This window comes from Papio anubis, chromosome 18 (assembly GCF_008728515.1).
Source record: "Papio anubis isolate 15944 chromosome 18, Panubis1.0, whole genome shotgun sequence".
NCBI classification, from domain to species: Eukaryota; Metazoa; Chordata; class Mammalia; order Primates; family Cercopithecidae; genus Papio; species Papio anubis.
In genome coordinates this window covers 851,047-869,650 of record NC_044993.1, presented here as the reverse complement: position 1 = coordinate 869,650, position 18,604 = coordinate 851,047, and the positions used below count along the sequence as shown (strand labels likewise).

Below are 18,604 nucleotides of genomic sequence, written 5' to 3'. Positions count from 1 at the left end.
TGCCATTTGTAGCTGGTTCAGTTACGTATTGCGCTAAAAGTCCGACAGACTAGTTCTGGGCCTCTCTTCACCCTGTTTCCTGGGATGGGGCTTTGGGGGCTGGGTGTCACTCCAGATCCAGGCTCGAGAGACGGATCTGCACAGCAGAACGAGCGTTGTTCTTGTCTTGCGTGCGGTCAGGGTTACCCGGCCGGAGTGCTTCCTCAAAGGCCCACAGACAAGGTCGCTGAGGGACTGGGGACTGCAGCACCTCTCTCCACCCACACTTCCAGAGAATTCAAATCTGGTGTGGGAGATTTTTTTTTTGAGGCCAGTCACAAGCTCTGTCGCCCAGGCTGGAGCTCACTGCAAGCTCCGCCTCCGGGTTTATGCCATTCTCCTGCCTCCAGCCTCAGTAGCTGGGACTGCAGAGCGCCACCTCGCCCGGCTAGTTTTTGTATTTTTTAGTAGAGACGGGGTTTCACCGTGTTAGCCAGGATGGTCTGATCTCCTGACCTCGTGATCCGCCCGTCTCGGCCTCCCCAAGTGCTGGGATTACGGCTTGAGCCACGGCGCCCGGCTGGGGTATTTTCAATTACAGTGGAAGGCAGAGACATGAAATAGCACCGAATTCAAAAGCAGCTCATAAATCCAGGTAATAGGAGTTTATTGATTGCTACATTGTATCTGTCAGAACAAAACTCCTTTAATGCACACATCAGGCCGAGGAGATACACAGCCCATTGGCAGCCAACTCCAATTCCAGAATCAATGCATTTTGATAAATAGGTTGTTATAAAACGTAAAGGTTATTTAACTTGTTTGACGTGCATTTCACAATGATTGCGAGTTGCCCTGGAGCCCTCTGAACCTTCTGAGTCGCCCTCGCTGCCGTAGGACAGACCTCCTCCCGCGGTGTCCGACCCACTCTTGCTTGGCTGAGACTTTGTTTAAACCCTGGCTCCGATGCCCCTGAGCCCTTGATAGCAGCGTCCCAGCCTGGAAGAACAAAACCAGCCACTCTTCCCCTTGGCAAAGGCACAGCAAGGCGGGTGAGGCGGGCGCTGGACAGTTTGGGAATGGGCAGGGAGGTGTGACCCTCGGAGCTGAGGTTGCTCCGCACTGAGAAACTCGAACAAAGCCTGACATGTTCCAAAGGGCAAGCTCAGGGCTGGGAGGGAAGCAGCGGGGCAGCCCCTTTGGGTGGCGGTGCCCAGGCCTTGCAGACAAGACACTGGCCAGGGGAGGTGGACGAGGGGCACCAGGGCAGAGGGGCCCTGTGTGTGCAGCAGGAGGGACCCTGAAGGGCCCCGGCCTAGAGGGGGCCGTTGCAAGGAGGATTGCCAGGAACGTCCAGGCCAAGGCAGCCAGGCAAAGGCAGCCAGGCAAAGGCGTCCGGGCAAAGGCGTCCGGGCCCAGGAGACGCACGTGTGACTTGGGCTTTCTTCTGTGGGCAGTGGGAAGTCTCTCCCTACACCCAGAAGGGGCTCCATTCACCTCAGCCTGGACTTCATTGTCCGTATCACTATTAGCATTTTGGTCACAACAATTTAACAAGTTTCTAGGAATTTCCAAACTTTCCCTCATCTTCCTGTCTTCTTCTGAGCTCTCCAAATCCTTCCAACCTCTGCCTGTTACCCAGTTCCAAAGCTGCTTCCACATTTTCAGCTCTCTTAACAGCAGTTCCTCACTTCCCAGTACCAATTTTCTGTATTAGTCCAGTCTCACTGGATATTTCTGAGCCACTTTGCCAGCAGGGGACCTCCATGGCCGGTAACGCCCCCAACCCGGGCCTGCCACAGAGGCACCCACCCACTCAACCAACTGGGCGATGCTTAGCTTATGCACTGGCTCAGCCCACCTGTGTTATAGCTTATACCTGCATTCATTGGTTCCCAAGTCCGTGTCCCATGTCCAAGAAGAATGAGGTTATACTGACAATTCAAAGGGTGAGGAGAGTGGAGAAGAATTTTATTGAGCACTGAAATAGCTCTCAGTGGAGAGGGGATGCAAGGGTGCTCAACCACCTAGAGTTGGGTGTGGCTGGGTCCAGGGCTTTTTTGGGCACAGAATGGGGAGGGGCAAGCTGTGTAGCACTGGAAAAGGTAACCTTTGGTTGGTTAAAAAGCATTATTCAGAAAGAACCGGTCAGAAAGAGTGGGCAAACAGGAATAGAAATTCTCACTCCGGGCTGCCGGTTTCAGGCTGTGTTTTGGCTTGAAGGTGGCTCAGGGAGCCACCCCTGTTCATTCAAGGTTTGACTGCTCTCTGTTGCTATCATAAGTGAACTACCTGGAGGCTGTAATTTATAAGGAAAAGATAGTTTAATTGGCTCCTCGAAGTTCCATGGGGCTATAAGGAAGCATGGCTGGGGAGGCCTCAGGAAACTTACAGTCATGGCAAAAGGAGAAGGGGAGGCAGCACGACCCACGTGGTGGAGGAGGAGGAAGAGCTCACCTACAGCAAATTATTTAAGACCAAGCATTTGTCTCTGTTCTGTTCCTTCTCTGGACGCACCCTCCCTGCCTCCACCCTGACTTGCCTTCTCCTGAGCACTGAAGGTATTTTTGGCTCGTCCGTTGTGATTCCACAGACAACAGGAACCCTTGCCTCATCAGGGCAGCATCAGGGCACCACACATGCCTGGGTTTGCACAACACAGCTGGAGCACTGCCGCTCAGCAGCGGCTGCTGCTTTCATTAAACAGTTACCTTGAGAAGAAAAGATAGGTGTCGGGTGCTGAGAGAGTGCTAGAGAGTTTCAGGGTCCAAGTTTGCAGGAACCGAAGTCCCGATGCTCCTCAGCCCTTGGCTTTCCTCAGACAGGGCTACCCTCTGCACAGGGGACACCAGTCAGCCAGTCTGCTCTGTGCTGCCTTCTGAAGTCAGGCTCTCATCCAAGACGGCTGGGCTATGACAGTGGCTGTGAGAAGACCCTGAGACAGGAAGCTATGTGCAGGGCACTTGAGGGCCCGCTAGTGAGAAGCCGCCTGTGAGGGGCAGGACCGGCAGGAAGGCCACTAGGTTGCAGAACACAGCCCAGGACTCCGCCATGTCCCAGTGGAGCCCTGGGAGCCAGGCCCTGGCTCTCCAGGCCACTTGCTGTACTTGGCCCACAGCTACCTCCCCTGCAGCCCTGAGTCGTCCTTGCTGTGCCTGGCTTAGGCTGACACTGCAGTGCTTGTCCGTTCACCATGAAAGAAAAAAGAACAGGAAGGGAGGCAGGAGGAAGTAAATTAGAGGATTAATTTAAACATTCCAACTGTCTAATGGGAGTTCCAAAAAGAAGATATCCAGGGAAGAAATTAACAGTCAAATTTCCCCAAACCAAAGGTCATGAGTTTTCAGGTTGAAAGAAGACCCCAAGAGTTCAGTGAGAGAGAAAACAGTACTGTAAATATGTCAGGTAGGGAAGGGGAAGCGTCCCTCGCCTGGGGCCTGCGGCCTCTGCTGGGCAGTGTGGCGGCGTGGAAGGCTGCAGGCTGCTTAATCCAGTGAAGCCAGCAGTTCAGACGAAACGGAGCAAATTTTTAAAAGTATAAGGCTACGGCATTGATGCAAATACTAAAAGTTGGGGATTGAAGAAGTTTTGAAGTTTTTGTTAAATTGTAAAGTAAAGGCTTGAAGTCAAAAAGTGTTTAATATATTGTAAATTTTCTAAACCATATAGTATAAACTCAGATGCATTAATAAAGGTGTTTTGACACAGTAGAGAAAGGCCACAATTTTGCAGTTTGAGTATCTAAAATTCGTGTAAGAAAAGTAGAGAAATAGTGTTTCTTGGTACATACAAATTTTACAATACAAACTAAGAAGTTGGGGGCAACGGTAGTGTAAGTAAAAGCGAAAATAGTGTTTCGGCGGGCATACATACTCTTAAGGCCAAACGCAGCGTTAAATGCAAGGCAGCGAGAAATAGGTGTTTCGCGGCAAGGCTACCCTACAATGCACGCAGCTGGGCAACGAGAAAGGAACAGTGTTTCGGCGGTACAAGGCTACCTACAAACCGCATACAAGAAATTCCAAAAATATAAAGCGAGAACAGTGTTTCGGCGGCATACAAATTCTTTTGGGCCAAACCGCAGAAGCGTTAAATCTAGTAGTAAGAAAGAGAACAGTGTTTCGGAGGGTACACACACAACTCCTTAACAAACTAGCTAAGCAACGGTAAGAAAGTTAGAGAACAGTGTTCTTATGGGTACACATACAATTCTAAATAAACAAGAAGCAAGTTAAATCTAGCAATGTACAAGAAGACAAATAATGCTACGACCGCGGTATTGCCAGGAATAGAGGGTTACTTTCATTTTCAAAAATTGAACATGTAATTCAATTTTATTTTAGATGGATTCTTTCATGAATAATGAAGTTGGAGTGCAGTGGCGCGATCTCCACTCACTGCAACCTTTGCCTCCGGGGTTCAAGCGATTCTCCCGCCTCAGCCTCCTGAGCAGCTGGGATTACAGGTGTGTGCCACCATGCACAGCCAATTTTTGTATTTTTAGTAGAGATGAGGTTTCGCCATGTTGGCCAGGCTGGTCTCAAACTCCTGACCTCAAGTGATTCACCCGCCTCAGCCTCCCAAAGTCCTGGGATTACAAGCGTGAGCCACTGGTAATTCACCATATTTACAGAATGAAGAAAAATCATATTATTTCAATAGATACAGAAAAAGCATTTGCAAATGCCAAAGCCCTTTTATAACAAAAACTCTTCACAAACTAGGAGAAGAAGGAAAATACCTGAACCTGATGAGGGAGCCTCTGAAAAGCCACCAGGTGACATCCTGCTCAATGGCGAGCTGCTGGGCGTTTTCCTCCTGTGACCAGGAAGGGGCGTCCGCCCTCACCACTGCCAGCCAGTCTCATTCAACACAGAGTTTGTCTGCTCTTAGAAGTCAAGACATTGGTTACACCTGGAGGTTGGGAGTGGCTCAGACAGGCAGAGGGGCTTCTGGGAACCCGGCCATGTTCCCTTTCAGTCTGGGCGCTACTTAGATGGGGGCAGTTGCTTCAGTAAAACTTTAGAAATTCCTACACAGGCCAGGCGTGGTGCTCACACCTGTAATCCAGCACTTTGGGATGCCGAGGCGGGCAGATCACCTGAGGTCAGGAGTTGGAGACCATCCTGCCCAACATGTTGAAACCCTGTCTCTATTAAAAAGACAAAAATTAGCCAGGCGTGGTGGTGGGCGCCTGTAATCCCAGCTACTCAGGAGGCTGAGGCAGGAGAATCACTTGAACCCAGGAAACGGAGGTGCAGTGAGCCGAGATTGCACCACTGCAGTCCAGCCTGGGGGACAAGAGCAAGACTCTGTCTCAAAACAAAAAAAATTCTACACATCCCTCACCACACTGTACATAGGACAGCTGGGTGTAAATTACACCTCCATTTAAATACCTATAATAGTTTTATATAACTATAAAATATGTACGTGCCAAAATAAATTTGATAGGAAAATTGGAGCCGGGCGTGGTGACACATGTCTGTAGCACTTTGGGAGGATCCTCTGAGCCCAGGAAGTCCAGGCTTTGGTGAGCTGTGACTGCACCACTGCACTCCGGCCCAGGCAACAGTGAGATCCTATCCCAGAGAGAAAAGAGAAAAAAAGAAAAAAGCGATTTGGAAATGTGGAGGTCGAGGTTGACAGCGACACCAACGTCAAACCACTTGCCCCTGGGGAGGGAGGGACTGGGCTGGGCCGACTCGCACCTCCGCCCCGAGAGGCCTACGGGCAGGGGCAGGTGGGCAGGGGCCTGTGCTGGGTCTCTGGCCACGTCTGGATGGCAGGCGACGCTTTCTCCACAACAAGCGTCAAGAAACCACGACACTTGGTTTCTGGACTTTTCCGCTGGACAGTAACCTGAACAATCGCCGTCAAGTTCGTTTCTGACACGTCTCAGTGTCAGCCTGGACGCCCTGAACCAGCCCTTCCTGCAACTGGAGTGTGGCCGCTGCCTTCAGGGTATTGCTGGGTGGGCGGAGGCCACACAGCTGTCCCCTCTTTTGGGGGTTAATCTCATTCCTTCCTTTCCTTCTTTCTTTAATGGTGAATGGAGGAGCACCGAGCACCACTGCAGTCTCAGCTTCCGATCCCAGCGCCTTGTCCCTGCCTACTGCCCTTGGCTGCTCATCTGCATTGGCACCGCCCTGGCCCCACCCACCCGCATCAGCCCCGCCCACTGCCCTGGCACCACCCACCGAGTTCTGGCCATGGGCACGGGGGACCCTGAGTGGAGGTGTCAAGCCTTAGGGGCTGTCCCTGCTGTGTGGGGGTCTGTGAGGCCTCTTGCCACGTGGGCTTGTGTCTGCAGGACTGTGGGGCATTTGCTCCCATCTCAAATACCCCATGCAGGGCAGGCTGCCCCTGCCCCACCTGCCCACCCGCTCCCCAGCCCCTTCCACATGCCTCCTCTGGAAGGGGAACCGGCCACAGAATGACATGGGGCGTTCCAGCTCCAGTGCGGGGTCTTGGAATGCCTGGCCCAGTGTGGGGGTCCCTCTGCCCTACAGGCCACTCTGTGCAGGCCTGTCCTCGGGTGCCCTCGCCCAAGGCCTGCATGCACCGTGACTTCTGTGGTACCCGTGGTAATGGCATGCTGGGCACCTCCTGCAGTCACCACCCTGGGCTGCTAGGGCAGAGACAGCTGCGGTTGCCCAGGACGCATGCCAGGCCTCAGGATGGCCGAGGCGCCTGGCCAGGCTGCAGCGTCCAAGGGGCACCTGTCCACACTGCTGGGCACCTGAGCTACCGCTGGGCAGTGTTGGGACAACGCGTCTCAGGCTGTGCTTGTCTCTGCAGAGGTGTCCTGGCCCCGTACGCCGTGCCCTCGGAGCTCGTGCTGGTGGAGGAGATCCCACGGAACCAGATGGGCAAGATTGACAAGAAGGCACTCATCAGACGCTTCCACCCCTCATGACCCGCGCACCAGGGGCTGGGCACTCGGACTGCAGGTCTGGCAGGGAGCAGCAGACGTCTCCCTCACACCGAGCACCGCGGGGGCCTGTCCGAGACCTGGCCTCCCTTAAGCCTGAATGCCCCAAATCAGGTCACGTAGAACAAAAACTGTTTGGGATGAAATCACCACGTGAGGTCCCCAGCCTTGGGCCAGTTGTTGCAGCTCAAGGAGACCGTCCCTGATGTCACCTCTGCCTGGTCACCGCCGACCTCGCAGCCCGCCCCACGTGCCCACATCTGCCTGGTCACCACCGACCTCACGGCCGGCCCCACGTGCCCACGTCTGCCTGGTCACCACTGACCTCGCGGCTGGCCCCACGTGCCCACCCCTGCCTGGTCACCACCGACCTCGCGGCCGGCCCCACGTGCTCAGGCACCTCCCGCCCCACAGTGCCCTGCAGTTGCCAGGCTCTCCAGGGCGGGTCCCGGAGGTGTCTCCCAAAAAAGAAATAAAGACTCCACAGAGGAAACGAGGGCCATCCCACACTGTGCCCAGGCCTGTGACTGCGGCAGACTCATCCGCCCGTGCCTGTGGCTCACCCGTGAGCCAGTGTCTCTCAGTCCACATAGGTCTGGGCAGCCGCCCGGAGGGCCTCCTGGGAGAAGCTGAGGGTCCACAAACCTCCCAGAACCAGCCCTGTCCCATGGGTCCTGGGCGTCTCCTGGTGCCACTCTCGGAGGAGGGCAGCTCCTGCTGTGGGGACACTTGCCACCCTGCTCACTACTGTGTGTCCGTCAGCGTGTGTCACAGAAAGTGCGTGGACGGACGGCCTGGAGCGGCTCTGCTGTGACCCTGCCTCACCCCCCATCGCACAGACCTTCTCCACACCGCCCCTCAGCCAGTGAACCCTCCCTCCCATCACCGTCTCTACCCAGACCCCCACCTGCCCCATGGCCCCCATCTCATGTCTGTGGCTCGCCAGCTTTTCCCCAGACCCAGGTCCAGAGCCCACAGGCGTGGCCGATGCAGAAACCTCAGGAACGTGTGCTGTCAGTGTTGGGTGCACCCACGTTGCATTTACTTAGCGGGGTCAATTCAGATGCACGGGGGCCACGTGCAGAATCCAGAAGTTTCTGGACAATTTTCAGAAGAATAGGCTGCCTCTTCCCACAGCCTCTGGGAAGTAACAGTCAGCCCAGCAGTGTCTGGCCTCAACTTACCCAGAACATTCTGCCCCTGGAATGCATGTCTGAAAGGGTGGCCAGAAGCGAGTGTGCCGGGCAGGAGGCCAGCGCCATCTCGGGCTCACGTGCCTCGGGGACAGGTGGACGTGGCCTGGGGCCCTTGCCCACTTAAGCATGTTGCCCACCAAGCTTGTCTGAGGCATCCCAGACAGCGGCATCCCAGCCCTGTTTTCCAGGACGGGTGGGCACCCCAGTCCACAGCCCTGTTCCACCTGAACTCCTGCCTCACCGTGTGGCCTTGTGCATCCCCTTGGCCTGACCCTGGGAACAGTCAAAGCAAGGGGCCCTGCCCTCCCGCCGGAGGCCTGGACTCAAGGGAACGGCACTCAGAGACCACAGGTCAAACGTTTGTGTCTAGGCCTTGCTAGTAGCTAAGGAAATGCCTTCTGTTGCGGAATGGGTCAAATTTAACATAGCAAGATTTTTACTTAATTCCACTAATTTTACATTTGCATCTCTCTCCTTTAATCCTGAAACTTGATTCCATAATCATTTGCTTTATCCAATAGTATAGATCATATGCTTTCAAAATAATGAGGATGACTTTCTCCTGACAATACCACAAGCTACAGAAAGCCTGGGGCTCGCTGACCAGCTTATTGACCAGAATATGGTGCTCCAAGGATATGTGGTTGAATGCCGTGTTCTAAAGTCACGAGTGACTCTCCAGCCGGTTCCTGTGCCAGGTCGGTCGGCCTTCGTGCACACAGTCCGCCAGCACCCAGCCAGGCCGTTTCCCCTCCGCTCCACCAGCCGAGAACAAGCTCATCCTGGAGGGAACTCATCCGCTCCTCCCTCCCCATTAAAGCCCAGTTTATTCCCCGTCTTGGTCTCTGGTGCTGACCTGGCCTCTGGAGACACAGGCAGGGGGCCCTGTTTGCCAAGTCACCGTGACTGAGCCCCACGAGGATAGCTAAGTTCCACATGGCTGGCAGCACCTGCCCCGCACACCCTGCCCCTTGCTGGGCGGCCCACGCCACACAAGTTAGACCCAGGAGCAGGTGCCCTGGGAGCAGGGCTGCCACCTGCCGGGTCCGAAGCCGCCTCTGCGTGCCTGCTGCCTTTGACCTCCTGGGGAGGCTGGCTTGAATCTGAAAAGTCAGCCAGCTCTGACCCCAGCCAGACACGGAGGTGCTGCCAGGAGCTGCTCCCAGGCGAGTGGCCCAGCTTCTCTCAGGCACCAGGGGATGGCGGGACTCGTGGAGACCAGCTGGTCCCCAAAGCTGTGGCACCGTGCCTGCTGCTGCCAGCAAAGTCCCACATGCAGCCTGTGGTAGCTGCCACCCTGTCCTTCCTGCCCCTCCCTCATCAGGGGCCAGGGTGAAACCCCTGCCACCCTCTGCCTTCCCTCCACCTGCGGCTTCCCGGGCAGGGAGACCATGGCCCCAGCTCCTGCTTCCTCCATTCGTTCCACAGATAGGTCCCGGGCCAGCAGCCCAGGCATTAGGCTGGTGGGTCCACTGAGGCGTAGACGCCCCCCGGGACAGGATAGGCCTGAGGCAGCTGAGCAGTGCCAAGCCGGGCCCACGTTCCCGCCCAGCAGCGGCCCTTGGGGCTGCCTTCCTCCCAGGTGTCCAGGCCCAACACAGAAGGCCTGAGCCTGCTCTGCCTCAGTTTCCCTACTCTGTAAACTGAAGCTGCTGCTCTCTCTGGGCCCTTCTGGCCCTGACCAAGGAGTGGGGCTTTGTTCCTTCGGGAGTCCTGTCCATGGGGACTGGCTACACACATGCCCCACACCGCCCTCCCACCTGGACTCTGGCCCGGTGTCACCAGGGTTGGGAGCAGGAGCCTTAGGACACATGCAGTGCCAGGCACAGCATGGAGCGAGACAGTGGGCGGCGTGGTAAGTGCTGTGGGCACCACTGACCTGGAGGAGCTGTGACTCCCAGACCCTCGTGTCAAAGCTTCTGGCCTCGTTTGCTGGGAGGCTGGGAGGAGGCCCTCGTGCAGAACAGCAGCTTGTTGCCGGCCTTGGTGAGAAGGTGGTGAGTGCGCCGGCCACTGAGTTAACCGTCAGTAACGGGATGTGTGCAGACGGGCGTGGACCACAGGTACGTATGTCTCACACACACGCCTGCATGTATCATATGTATGTGTGTCTCACACACATGCCTGCATGTATCATATGTATGTGTGTCTCACACACGCCGTGGCTGTATCATATGTATGTGTGTCTGCCACATACCCTGCATACCCCACAGGCTGTGGCCTCAAACACATGCTCAACATATCACATGTATGTATCTCACACGTCTGCATACACCACATGTATGTCTCACATGCCTGCATATATCACATGTATGTGTCTCACGCGCACCTGCATGTCACATGTATGTGTCTCTCACACACATGCCTGCATACATACATGCACATGGACACCTATGTGCACACCAGTCCCTCCCTCCCTCCCCCGTCCTCATCTTCAGGCTCAGCCGGGCCTGTGATCACTGTCGCCCAAGGCAGCTGCACTGGGGCCCCGGCTCCCCTCACACTGTGTCTGATCAGGTTAGGATTCGCTCGGCTGCTCTCACCGCGAGGTCCTTGGTGCGGCTGCTCTTGGTGGCCCTTCTAGAGCCTTCCTGAGTAAGAGGACTCCCACTCCCCCCAGGCCCACAGAGCCTGCCTCCGCGGGCCCTGGGAGCCGATTCTGTCCCCTCCTCCCTGGCCACAGAGCAGTCAGTGCAGCCGCTCTCCTGCCTGGAAGCGTGAAAACATCGACGACGTGGAGAATGAGCAGCTCACCAAATGGATCGATACGAACGATCTGACCCCACGTGCATCTCCTCCGCAGCCACAGGAGAGACCAGGTCACTGGAGGATAAACATCCGTGATTGCACCTCCTGATCCATCACCCACGACGGCCACGGCATCCCCTGCTAGCCGCCGGCACAGCCACGAGTACAGCCATGAGCACGGCTTGGGAGCATGTGGTTGTCACAGGATGGACGACCATGGATCTGCCTCTCTCTGAGCAGAAAGCCCGCAGGTCCCCACAGGCGGGTGTGGGGAAGGGGCGGGTCCCGGGTCCGACAGGCACCCCCTGAGCACCAGCCCCTCTGAAGGTGGCCGGAGGGCGCTGCCGCAGGTCCCCACACACCCAGCGCACACTGTCCCACACACTGGAGGCACCTGCCAGGTTCTGACACCCTTCAAGTGCCTTCCCAGGGTTCTCACACCCGCGGAAGTCAGCGCACTCAGCCTGCTTTGCACAAGAGCAGCTGAGGCAGGTGAGTTGAGGGCAGGGGTGTGACTCACAGGCTTGGGGCCAAAGCCCAAGGTCGTCTCCTCTGGCCTGCAAGCTCAGGCTCACACGAGGAGCAGCCAGGCTGGACTGGGTGCAGCTTACGGACATAGCAGGTGCTGTGGGCGTCGGCCGCGGCTCCTCCATGCAACGCTGACATTACTGTCTGCAGATCGCACCCGGTCAGGAGGGAATGGCCCAGGCAGGTGGGCAAGGCCATGGCTCGGCCAGGTAAGGCTGGGAGGGCCCAGGATGGACGTGCGTTGAGCCAGGCAGGAGATCTGGAGAGGCGGAGGGGTGGGGAGGGAGCGCCATGCAGAGGCCACTCGGTCCTCAGGAGCTAAGCCTCACCCTGGGAGTCTCAAGGAGGGTGTCCCCTGGCCGTAGCCAGCAGCCAGGGCCAGCATGTGATCTGTGGCAGCCGGTCTCGGGGTGGCCTCGTTCGCAGTCTTGCTGGATGGAGACCCCCAGCTCCTAGGGCAAGCGCAGGCGGGGCAGGGCCGTCCCAGTCAGCTGACAGGAACTGAGCTGAGAAGGCTGCAAGCCGCTGAGTCGCCCTAACAGCAGGATGGTCCTGCGGGCAGTACTGAGCCCGCCCTGCTGGGCACCCCACAGTCCCTGCAGCTCCCCAGCTGCCACTGAGGCCCGATGCCCTGTGAGGAGGCTCCCACCTGTGGGCGGCAGAATGACGGCCCCAAAGACCCCTGCTTCCTCACCCTGGGACCTGTGAGTTCACACAGCAGTGGGGACCTGCAGCTGTGGACGGTCCATCAGCTCCCTCAGCAGGGAGGCTGCCCTGGGTGATCCGCAAGGGCACAGGGTACCCCCATCCTGCTAAGTGGAAGAGGGAAGCTGTGGCAGAGGTGAGCGTGAGGGGACTGGCCGGCCACTGCTGGCTTTGTGAGGGGCCCCCAGCCAAGGAAACGCCTCCGGAAGCCCAAAGAGTCGGAAAATGGATTTTCCCAGGAGCCTGCAGAAGGAACCTTGGTGTTGGTGGAATCGGATGTGAGAGGACACGCAGGCGACCTGTCTTGGGTCATGCTGGTTCCCAGTCCCCACACCAGCCTGCCTGGGCGGGAACCCTAAGAGTAAGGGAGGGGCCAGCGCCGGGCTCTCCTGGAAACCGGCCCGGGTGCCTCGGTCCCTGCGTCAGTGTGGGGTCTTGGTGGCCGCCCTGCTGGCTCTAGGCACTCCCTCCGCCTTCCTGCCGTGTGGCTGGTCCTCCCTGGGCTGGGCTGAGGCACCCTCCATGCCCACCCGTCACACCCGGCAAGAGCTGGGGACGTGAAGCCAGGCCCACGAGGACTTGGAGACAGAGGGGTCTCTAGGGCAGGGCAGGGCAGGGCCAGTTCCCTGGGGCCATCTGCTGTGTCCAGGAGCCCGGTGCTGCCACTGGCCTTGCCCCAAGGCCCAGCTCTGCCTTTCATCCCCTCATCCCCTCAGCACCTCCCCCTACCTTCCCTCCATGGGTCCCAAGCTATGGCAAGTCCTCAAGCTGGGACAGCTGGCACCAGCTCTGCCCCCAACAGGTCACTCGGTGGCTCAGAGCCCATGTCCTCATTGGTGGCACAGGAACAAGGTGCAGTCGTGCAAGGGCATGAGAGGGTCCCGTGGAAGGCATGTTCCAGAAGGTTCCTAGCCCAGCTCCAGGGATGGGGAGGGAGCGCCACGCAGAGGCCGCTCAGCATGAGAGGCTCAGCAGAGGGGTCCCCTCAGTCCCTGACCAGTGGGCTCCCCAGGGCCCTGTCCAGGCTGGGACGGGTGGAGCTTGGTGCCTGCAGGCCAGTGAGCGCATCCTCAGAACCCAGGGTGCTCCCAGGCTGACCCAGGGCCTTAGGAGCACAGGGTGGGCACAGGACCCCAAGCTGTGCCAGCCAGGCCCTGACTGTCCTGGGCCAGCCGCTGCCTCCGTTCTGTGTCCACCCCTGTGCAATTCAGCCTCTCTGGTGGTGCCCATCCCAGCTTCGTTCCCCTGTGGGCCCTGCCCCATCTCCCTGGGACACGGGGGTGCGTGTGAGTCCACATCAGCAAGCGTGTGTGCAGCCGTCACATACACATAGATACACATGGGTGCACCTGCACACCCTGGCATTGCAGAGGAGGGAGACGCCACACCCTCAGTCCTCTCTGTGCCCACCCAGGCAGCCTATCGTCATTGGCTCGCAGAGCATGCCCCCCATTGACAGTCTGACCAGACACTCACAACCATTCAGTTACTGTAGCCACGGAGTCATCAGTCTCCTTCATTACCACCTGCCAGCCCTGCCCTGCCGCGCAGCGAAGCCCATTAAGACAGCGGCAACGCCAGCAGCACGTGGTGCCTTTAATGCATCAGCCGCGTGCCCATATTCCCATCCCAATGGGGAAGAGCCGCGTCTTAGCTAGAAAAAAGACGACACCCCACACCAGCTGAATGGGCTGCCCGCTGGGCACACACACACACGCTGACGGGTGTGCACATATGCTCACAGCACACACACACAGACACATAAATGTCCACAAACAACACAGATCTGGCCTCAGAGCCACACTCCAGGTGCGGCCGCCCTGGGCCCAGCATCCGTGACAGCCACAGCAGGATCAGAGCAGCCTCAACGGCCGGTTGGGAGCCGGCAGAGCTGGCCCCAGGCTGAGCTTGGGGAGGTGGGCCCAGGCCCGGGACCCACGCTTTCTAATCGGCGGGCGGAGTCCACGCAGCTCCTCCCCGTCTTCACGGAAGCCCACGGGTCCCCCTCCCGCTTCTGCTGTCCCCAGGATAGTGAAATCTACTAATGTGGATTAAGAACATTTTTTAAATAAAAAAAATTTTAAATATTGAGGACAGAAGACAGAAGATTATGGCCAACCAACCCCATGTACTTCCCGGCCCAGGTTCATGGAGTCTGAGCCCTCTGGCCTCCTAAGCCTCTGGGCTCTGTTACCAGGTGGACGCCTTCCCCAGCCCCGATGCCTGAGTGATGTCGTGGGTTTAGGTTTCAGTGCTGGCATGTGTGGCCCACAGAGCGCAGGCTCCTCCGTGAGGACGTTTTTGGCTCATGTAGGGCTTTGCTGTCCCCTGTGTTGACCGCCTTGCTCTGGTTGTCCTCAGGTCACTCTGTGGGGTGTGCACTGACCCCAGTCATTGGACCCTCCCCTCCAAGAGCAAAGCTGCAGTCGGCTGCAAGTGCAGCCTCTTTTGCCGAGTGGAACAATTTCTCCAGAAGATATTCCTGCGAGTGGAATCACTGGATCGTAGGCCCAGATGTCTTCCACTTCCTCGAGTTTGCCTGCTGCCTTCCAAGGAGGCTGTGCACAGCGGGTGTGAGACACCCCATCTCACCAACGGGCCAACATCCCGATGGGAGACGTTGAGTTTTCACCACGGTGCTGAGTGTGATGTGGAATCTTCTTATTGTAATTTGCATTTCCCTGGTTACGAGTTAGGTGGAACATCTCGAATATGTTTCTGGGCCATTTGATTTTCCTGCAAGTCGCCTGTTTCAGTTCTTTGCCCATTTCCTGTTGGGCTGGTGGGTATTTTTCGTGATTATACGTTGGTTACGTGAGTGGCCTTTGGCTTCGTTTGTTAAAGCATGTGCAGAATTGTTAAATTTTAATGTATTCAAATGCATTAATCTCTTCTTTCTTATAGTTTGAGTTTTTTGGGGTCTTGTCCTTAAAAACCCTTTCTTACTCAAAGCTCTTCAATATGTTTTCACATATGCTCTTCTAAAAGTTACAAGCTTTGCTTTTCTCACTGAAGCCGTTAATTCATTGGAAATGCATTTGTGTGTGGTGGGAAGTACAGCCCTGATTTTTCCCATGTGGAATTACTGATTTTCCCAGCGCCGTTCACGGAGCCACCCACCTCTCCCCACCCCGCTGCCCCTGTGGCCCCGGCGCTCCCTGCTCCAGACTCTGCCTGGCCCAAGACCCTGTCTCCAGGCTGCACTGGGCTCCATCCCACCTCCCGTAGCTTCCCCCGAGGCCTGGATGTTCGGCAGGGGGGGGCACCCACTCCTGCCTCCTCCACAGCACGGTCTGAGCTGTTCCCAGCCATTTACTCTCTCTTTTTTCGTTTTTGTTTGTTTGTTTGTTTGTTTTGAGACTGAGTCTCGCTGTCGCCCAGGCCAGAATGCGGTGACACCATCTCGGCTCACTGCAACCTCCGCCTCGCCAGTTCAGGCAATCCTCCTGCCTCAGCTTCCTGAGTAGCTGGGACCACAGGCATGTGCCACCATGCCTGGCTAATTTTCTTTTCTTTTTCTTTTTTTTTTTTTTGAGACGGAGTCTCGCTCTGCGGCCCAGGCTGGAGTGCAGTGGCGCCATCTCGGCTCACTGCAACCTCCATCTCCCAAGTTCACGCCATTCTCCTGCCTCAGCCTCCCGAGTAGCTGGGACTACAGGCGCCCACCACCGCGCCCAGCTGGCCTTTAATGTTTTTAAATGCTATAAGATCTGCAGGGTTTTTTTCCAACCAAGTTTATAGCTTTTCACCCCATGGATCCCCCAAGGCCATGACAGGCAGTGACCTCCTCCGGGCACCCGCAGAGTCCTCCCCGCCATCTTGGGAGGGGAGGCTTTCCGGTTTCAGTTTTGTTTGTTTACTAGGCTTTGTTTTATAGTCATTAGTTAAATTTACTAACATTTTTCAACTTCTTGTCTCAAGGGACTTCATTTTAATAAACAGTGTCTCAGCATCTTTTTTCTTTTTCTTCTTTTGTTTTTTGAGACTGGTCTCGCCTGCTGCCCAGGCTGGAGGCAGTGGTCGTGGATCTCAGCTCACTCGCATTGGCCCTGGTTCACGCCCCATTCTCCTGCCTCAGTTTCTCCAGAGGCTGGGACTACAGGTGCCCACCTCACCTCGGGCCTCGGCTAGTTTTTGTATTTTAGACGAGTCTCACTCAGGTTCCAGGCTGAGGTGCAGTGGCGCGATCTCGGCTCACTGCAAGCTCCGGCCTCCCAGGTTCACGCTTTATTCTCCCTCATTTCAGCCTCCTAAGTGAAGATTCAGGCGCTACCGCTGCAGCTAGTTTTTTTTGTATTTTTAGTAGAGACGGGTTTCACCATGTTAGCCAGGATAGTCTCGACCTCCTGATCTTAGATCCACCCTACCGCCTCCCAAAGTGCTGGATTGCACTTGAGCCACTGCTACCTCGGGCCGCGGTATTTTTTTAGTAGGACGGGTTTCACCATGTTGCCAGGATGGTTCCCATCTCCTGACCTCGCGGATCTGCCTGTCTGGGCTCTAAAGTGGGATTACAGGCTTGAGCCACCATGCCTCGCCTTGTTGTTTTTTTTTTTTTTGACTTGAGTTTCCACTCTTGTTGCCCAGGCTGGAGTGCAATGGTGTGATCTCGGTCACTCACAGTCTGCCTCCTGGGTTCAAGCGATTCTCCTGCCTCAGTCTGGCCGAGTAGCTGGGATTATACAGGCGGAGCTGGAATTCACACCCAGCCAACAGTATCTTTTAGTTGTTGCCTTAGTCAGTGTCTGTGTGTGTGATGAGCTCTCACAGCGTTTGTGTTATGAAAAGTCTGTACTTGGCCGAGGCGGGCAGATCACCTGAGGTCAGGAGTTCGAGACCAGCCTGGCCAACATGGCAAAACCCCCGTCTCTACTAAAAATTTGAAAAAAAAATTAGCTGGGCGTGGTGGTGGGCACCTGTAATCCCAGCTACTCGGGAGGCTGCAGCCGGAGAATCCTGGAGGCGGAGGTTGTGGTGAGCTGAGATCACACACTGCGCTCCAGCCCGGGCAACGAAGAGTGACTTCGTCTCAAACAAAAGAAAAAAAAAAAAGAGAGAGAGGCACCGGCCCCAGGACAGGTGTGCATCTGGCCCAACATTCAGAGAGAGATCTAGGTTGAGGCTGGAAGAGTGAGGGCCTCTGCAGGGAGCAAGAAGGCCAGAAGCTGCTGTCAGGGAGCCTAGATCTATGTTCAGGCCCAGCCTCTCGGACAGCCCTGTGTCCAGCCGGGTCTCCTGCCTGATGCCAACACCCTGGACGTTATCCAGCTGCTCCTAGACTTGTGGCCGCTGCCCAGACTTGAGTCCTGCCTGGGGCATGGCTGCTCAGCCTGGAATCCTGGCCCTGGGGGAGGCTTCGGATCTGTCCGATGGTTTTTGAGCCGTCCTGGGTGCAGGCCTCTTTCTGGGCCTCCCCTGGTCCACGTCCACTCTGTCTGGGGAAAGAGGATAACAGGAATGGCTGGGTCCTGGAGCTCTGATCCCCTGTAGCTTCCCCAGGATGGCCCAGCCTTTCTTCCCAGCATGATGGCCGCAGAGCCCTGCCTGTGGGCCAGGCCTGGAGGGTCACCGGAGGGCTTGCTGGACAGCCCCTTTCCCATCAGCAGCTGGAGACGGAGATTAAATGTGGGGAGACCCGCGGCATCAGCTAAATTGATTCTATTACAGCGACTGATTTAATCTGAATGGTCATGACTGTGATTTATGTGGCTGCTTGGGATTCTTTGCTCCCAAATTTATCTCCCGTCCACTTGATATTAATTGAAAGATGATGGAGGAGGTGGGGAGGGGTGGGGCTGCCTGGGCTGACTCAGTGACCCCTAACCCCTCCCTCTCTGCCCTGATTGCAGGGGTGCCAAGCACAGCTGTGCTGGGAAGAGCAGGGAGGCAGCAGAGAGGACTCGGTGCCCTCAGTGTCCAGCACACGCCCCCTGACCTCTGCCCTCCCTCCCACCCAGCTCTGGCCCAGAAGCGCCTGCTGCCAGGCGGCCCATCGTTCCAGAAGCTTCTTGAAGATGGGACCATCCTCTCCTGGCTGGTGCCCCCAAAGGGCAGGGTGTGGAATGACCCAGGGCAATGCTGGGCTCTTCCGATGATTAGGCTGGAAGCTCAAAGGGCCTCTCTGAGAACTGGGGCATTACCCCAAGTTTCTTCATGTCCGGGAATCAGAACTGAGAGTTGCTAACTCCTGAGGCAGCCCTGCCCTCCACCCAGGAGATGGGATGGTAGGAACAGTAAGATGGTGGTCAGGAGCCACCCACCCGGCCTCCTCCAGTCTGGGCACCACCCAGCTCCAAAAGCCAGGCTGGGTGGCCAGGGGCTGCCACTGCCCCATGGCACAGGCCACCTTCGGGGACATTGGGGATGAGACAGAGACCTGGAGTGCAGGCCAGGCAGCAGCCCCCTGGGCTACAGATGCAGCCAGAGTCCCTCTAACTCCCATCCCTACCCCGTACCCTTCTCCCTACCCAGGAGCTCCTGTCCTTGCAAAGGGCAGCACCCCTGCCCACCCTCC

General features: G+C 56.7%; 1 protein-coding gene across 1 annotated transcript in view; it reads left to right on the top strand.

Moving 5' to 3' along the window:
• Window positions 1-14,993, top strand: part of ACSF3 (acyl-CoA synthetase family member 3) — a 69,123-nt gene extending 54,130 nt beyond the window's left edge. The window contains exons 11-13 of the mRNA XM_031658624.1: window positions 6,781-10,172; window positions 10,793-11,108; window positions 14,452-14,993. Coding sequence (XP_031514484.1) covers window positions 6,781-6,898 — 118 coding nt within the window. The 3' untranslated portion in view covers window positions 6,899-10,172; window positions 10,793-11,108; window positions 14,452-14,993. The remainder of the gene's footprint in view (window positions 1-6,780; window positions 10,173-10,792; window positions 11,109-14,451) is intronic.
• Window positions 14,994-18,604: the final 3,611 nt, after the last annotated feature.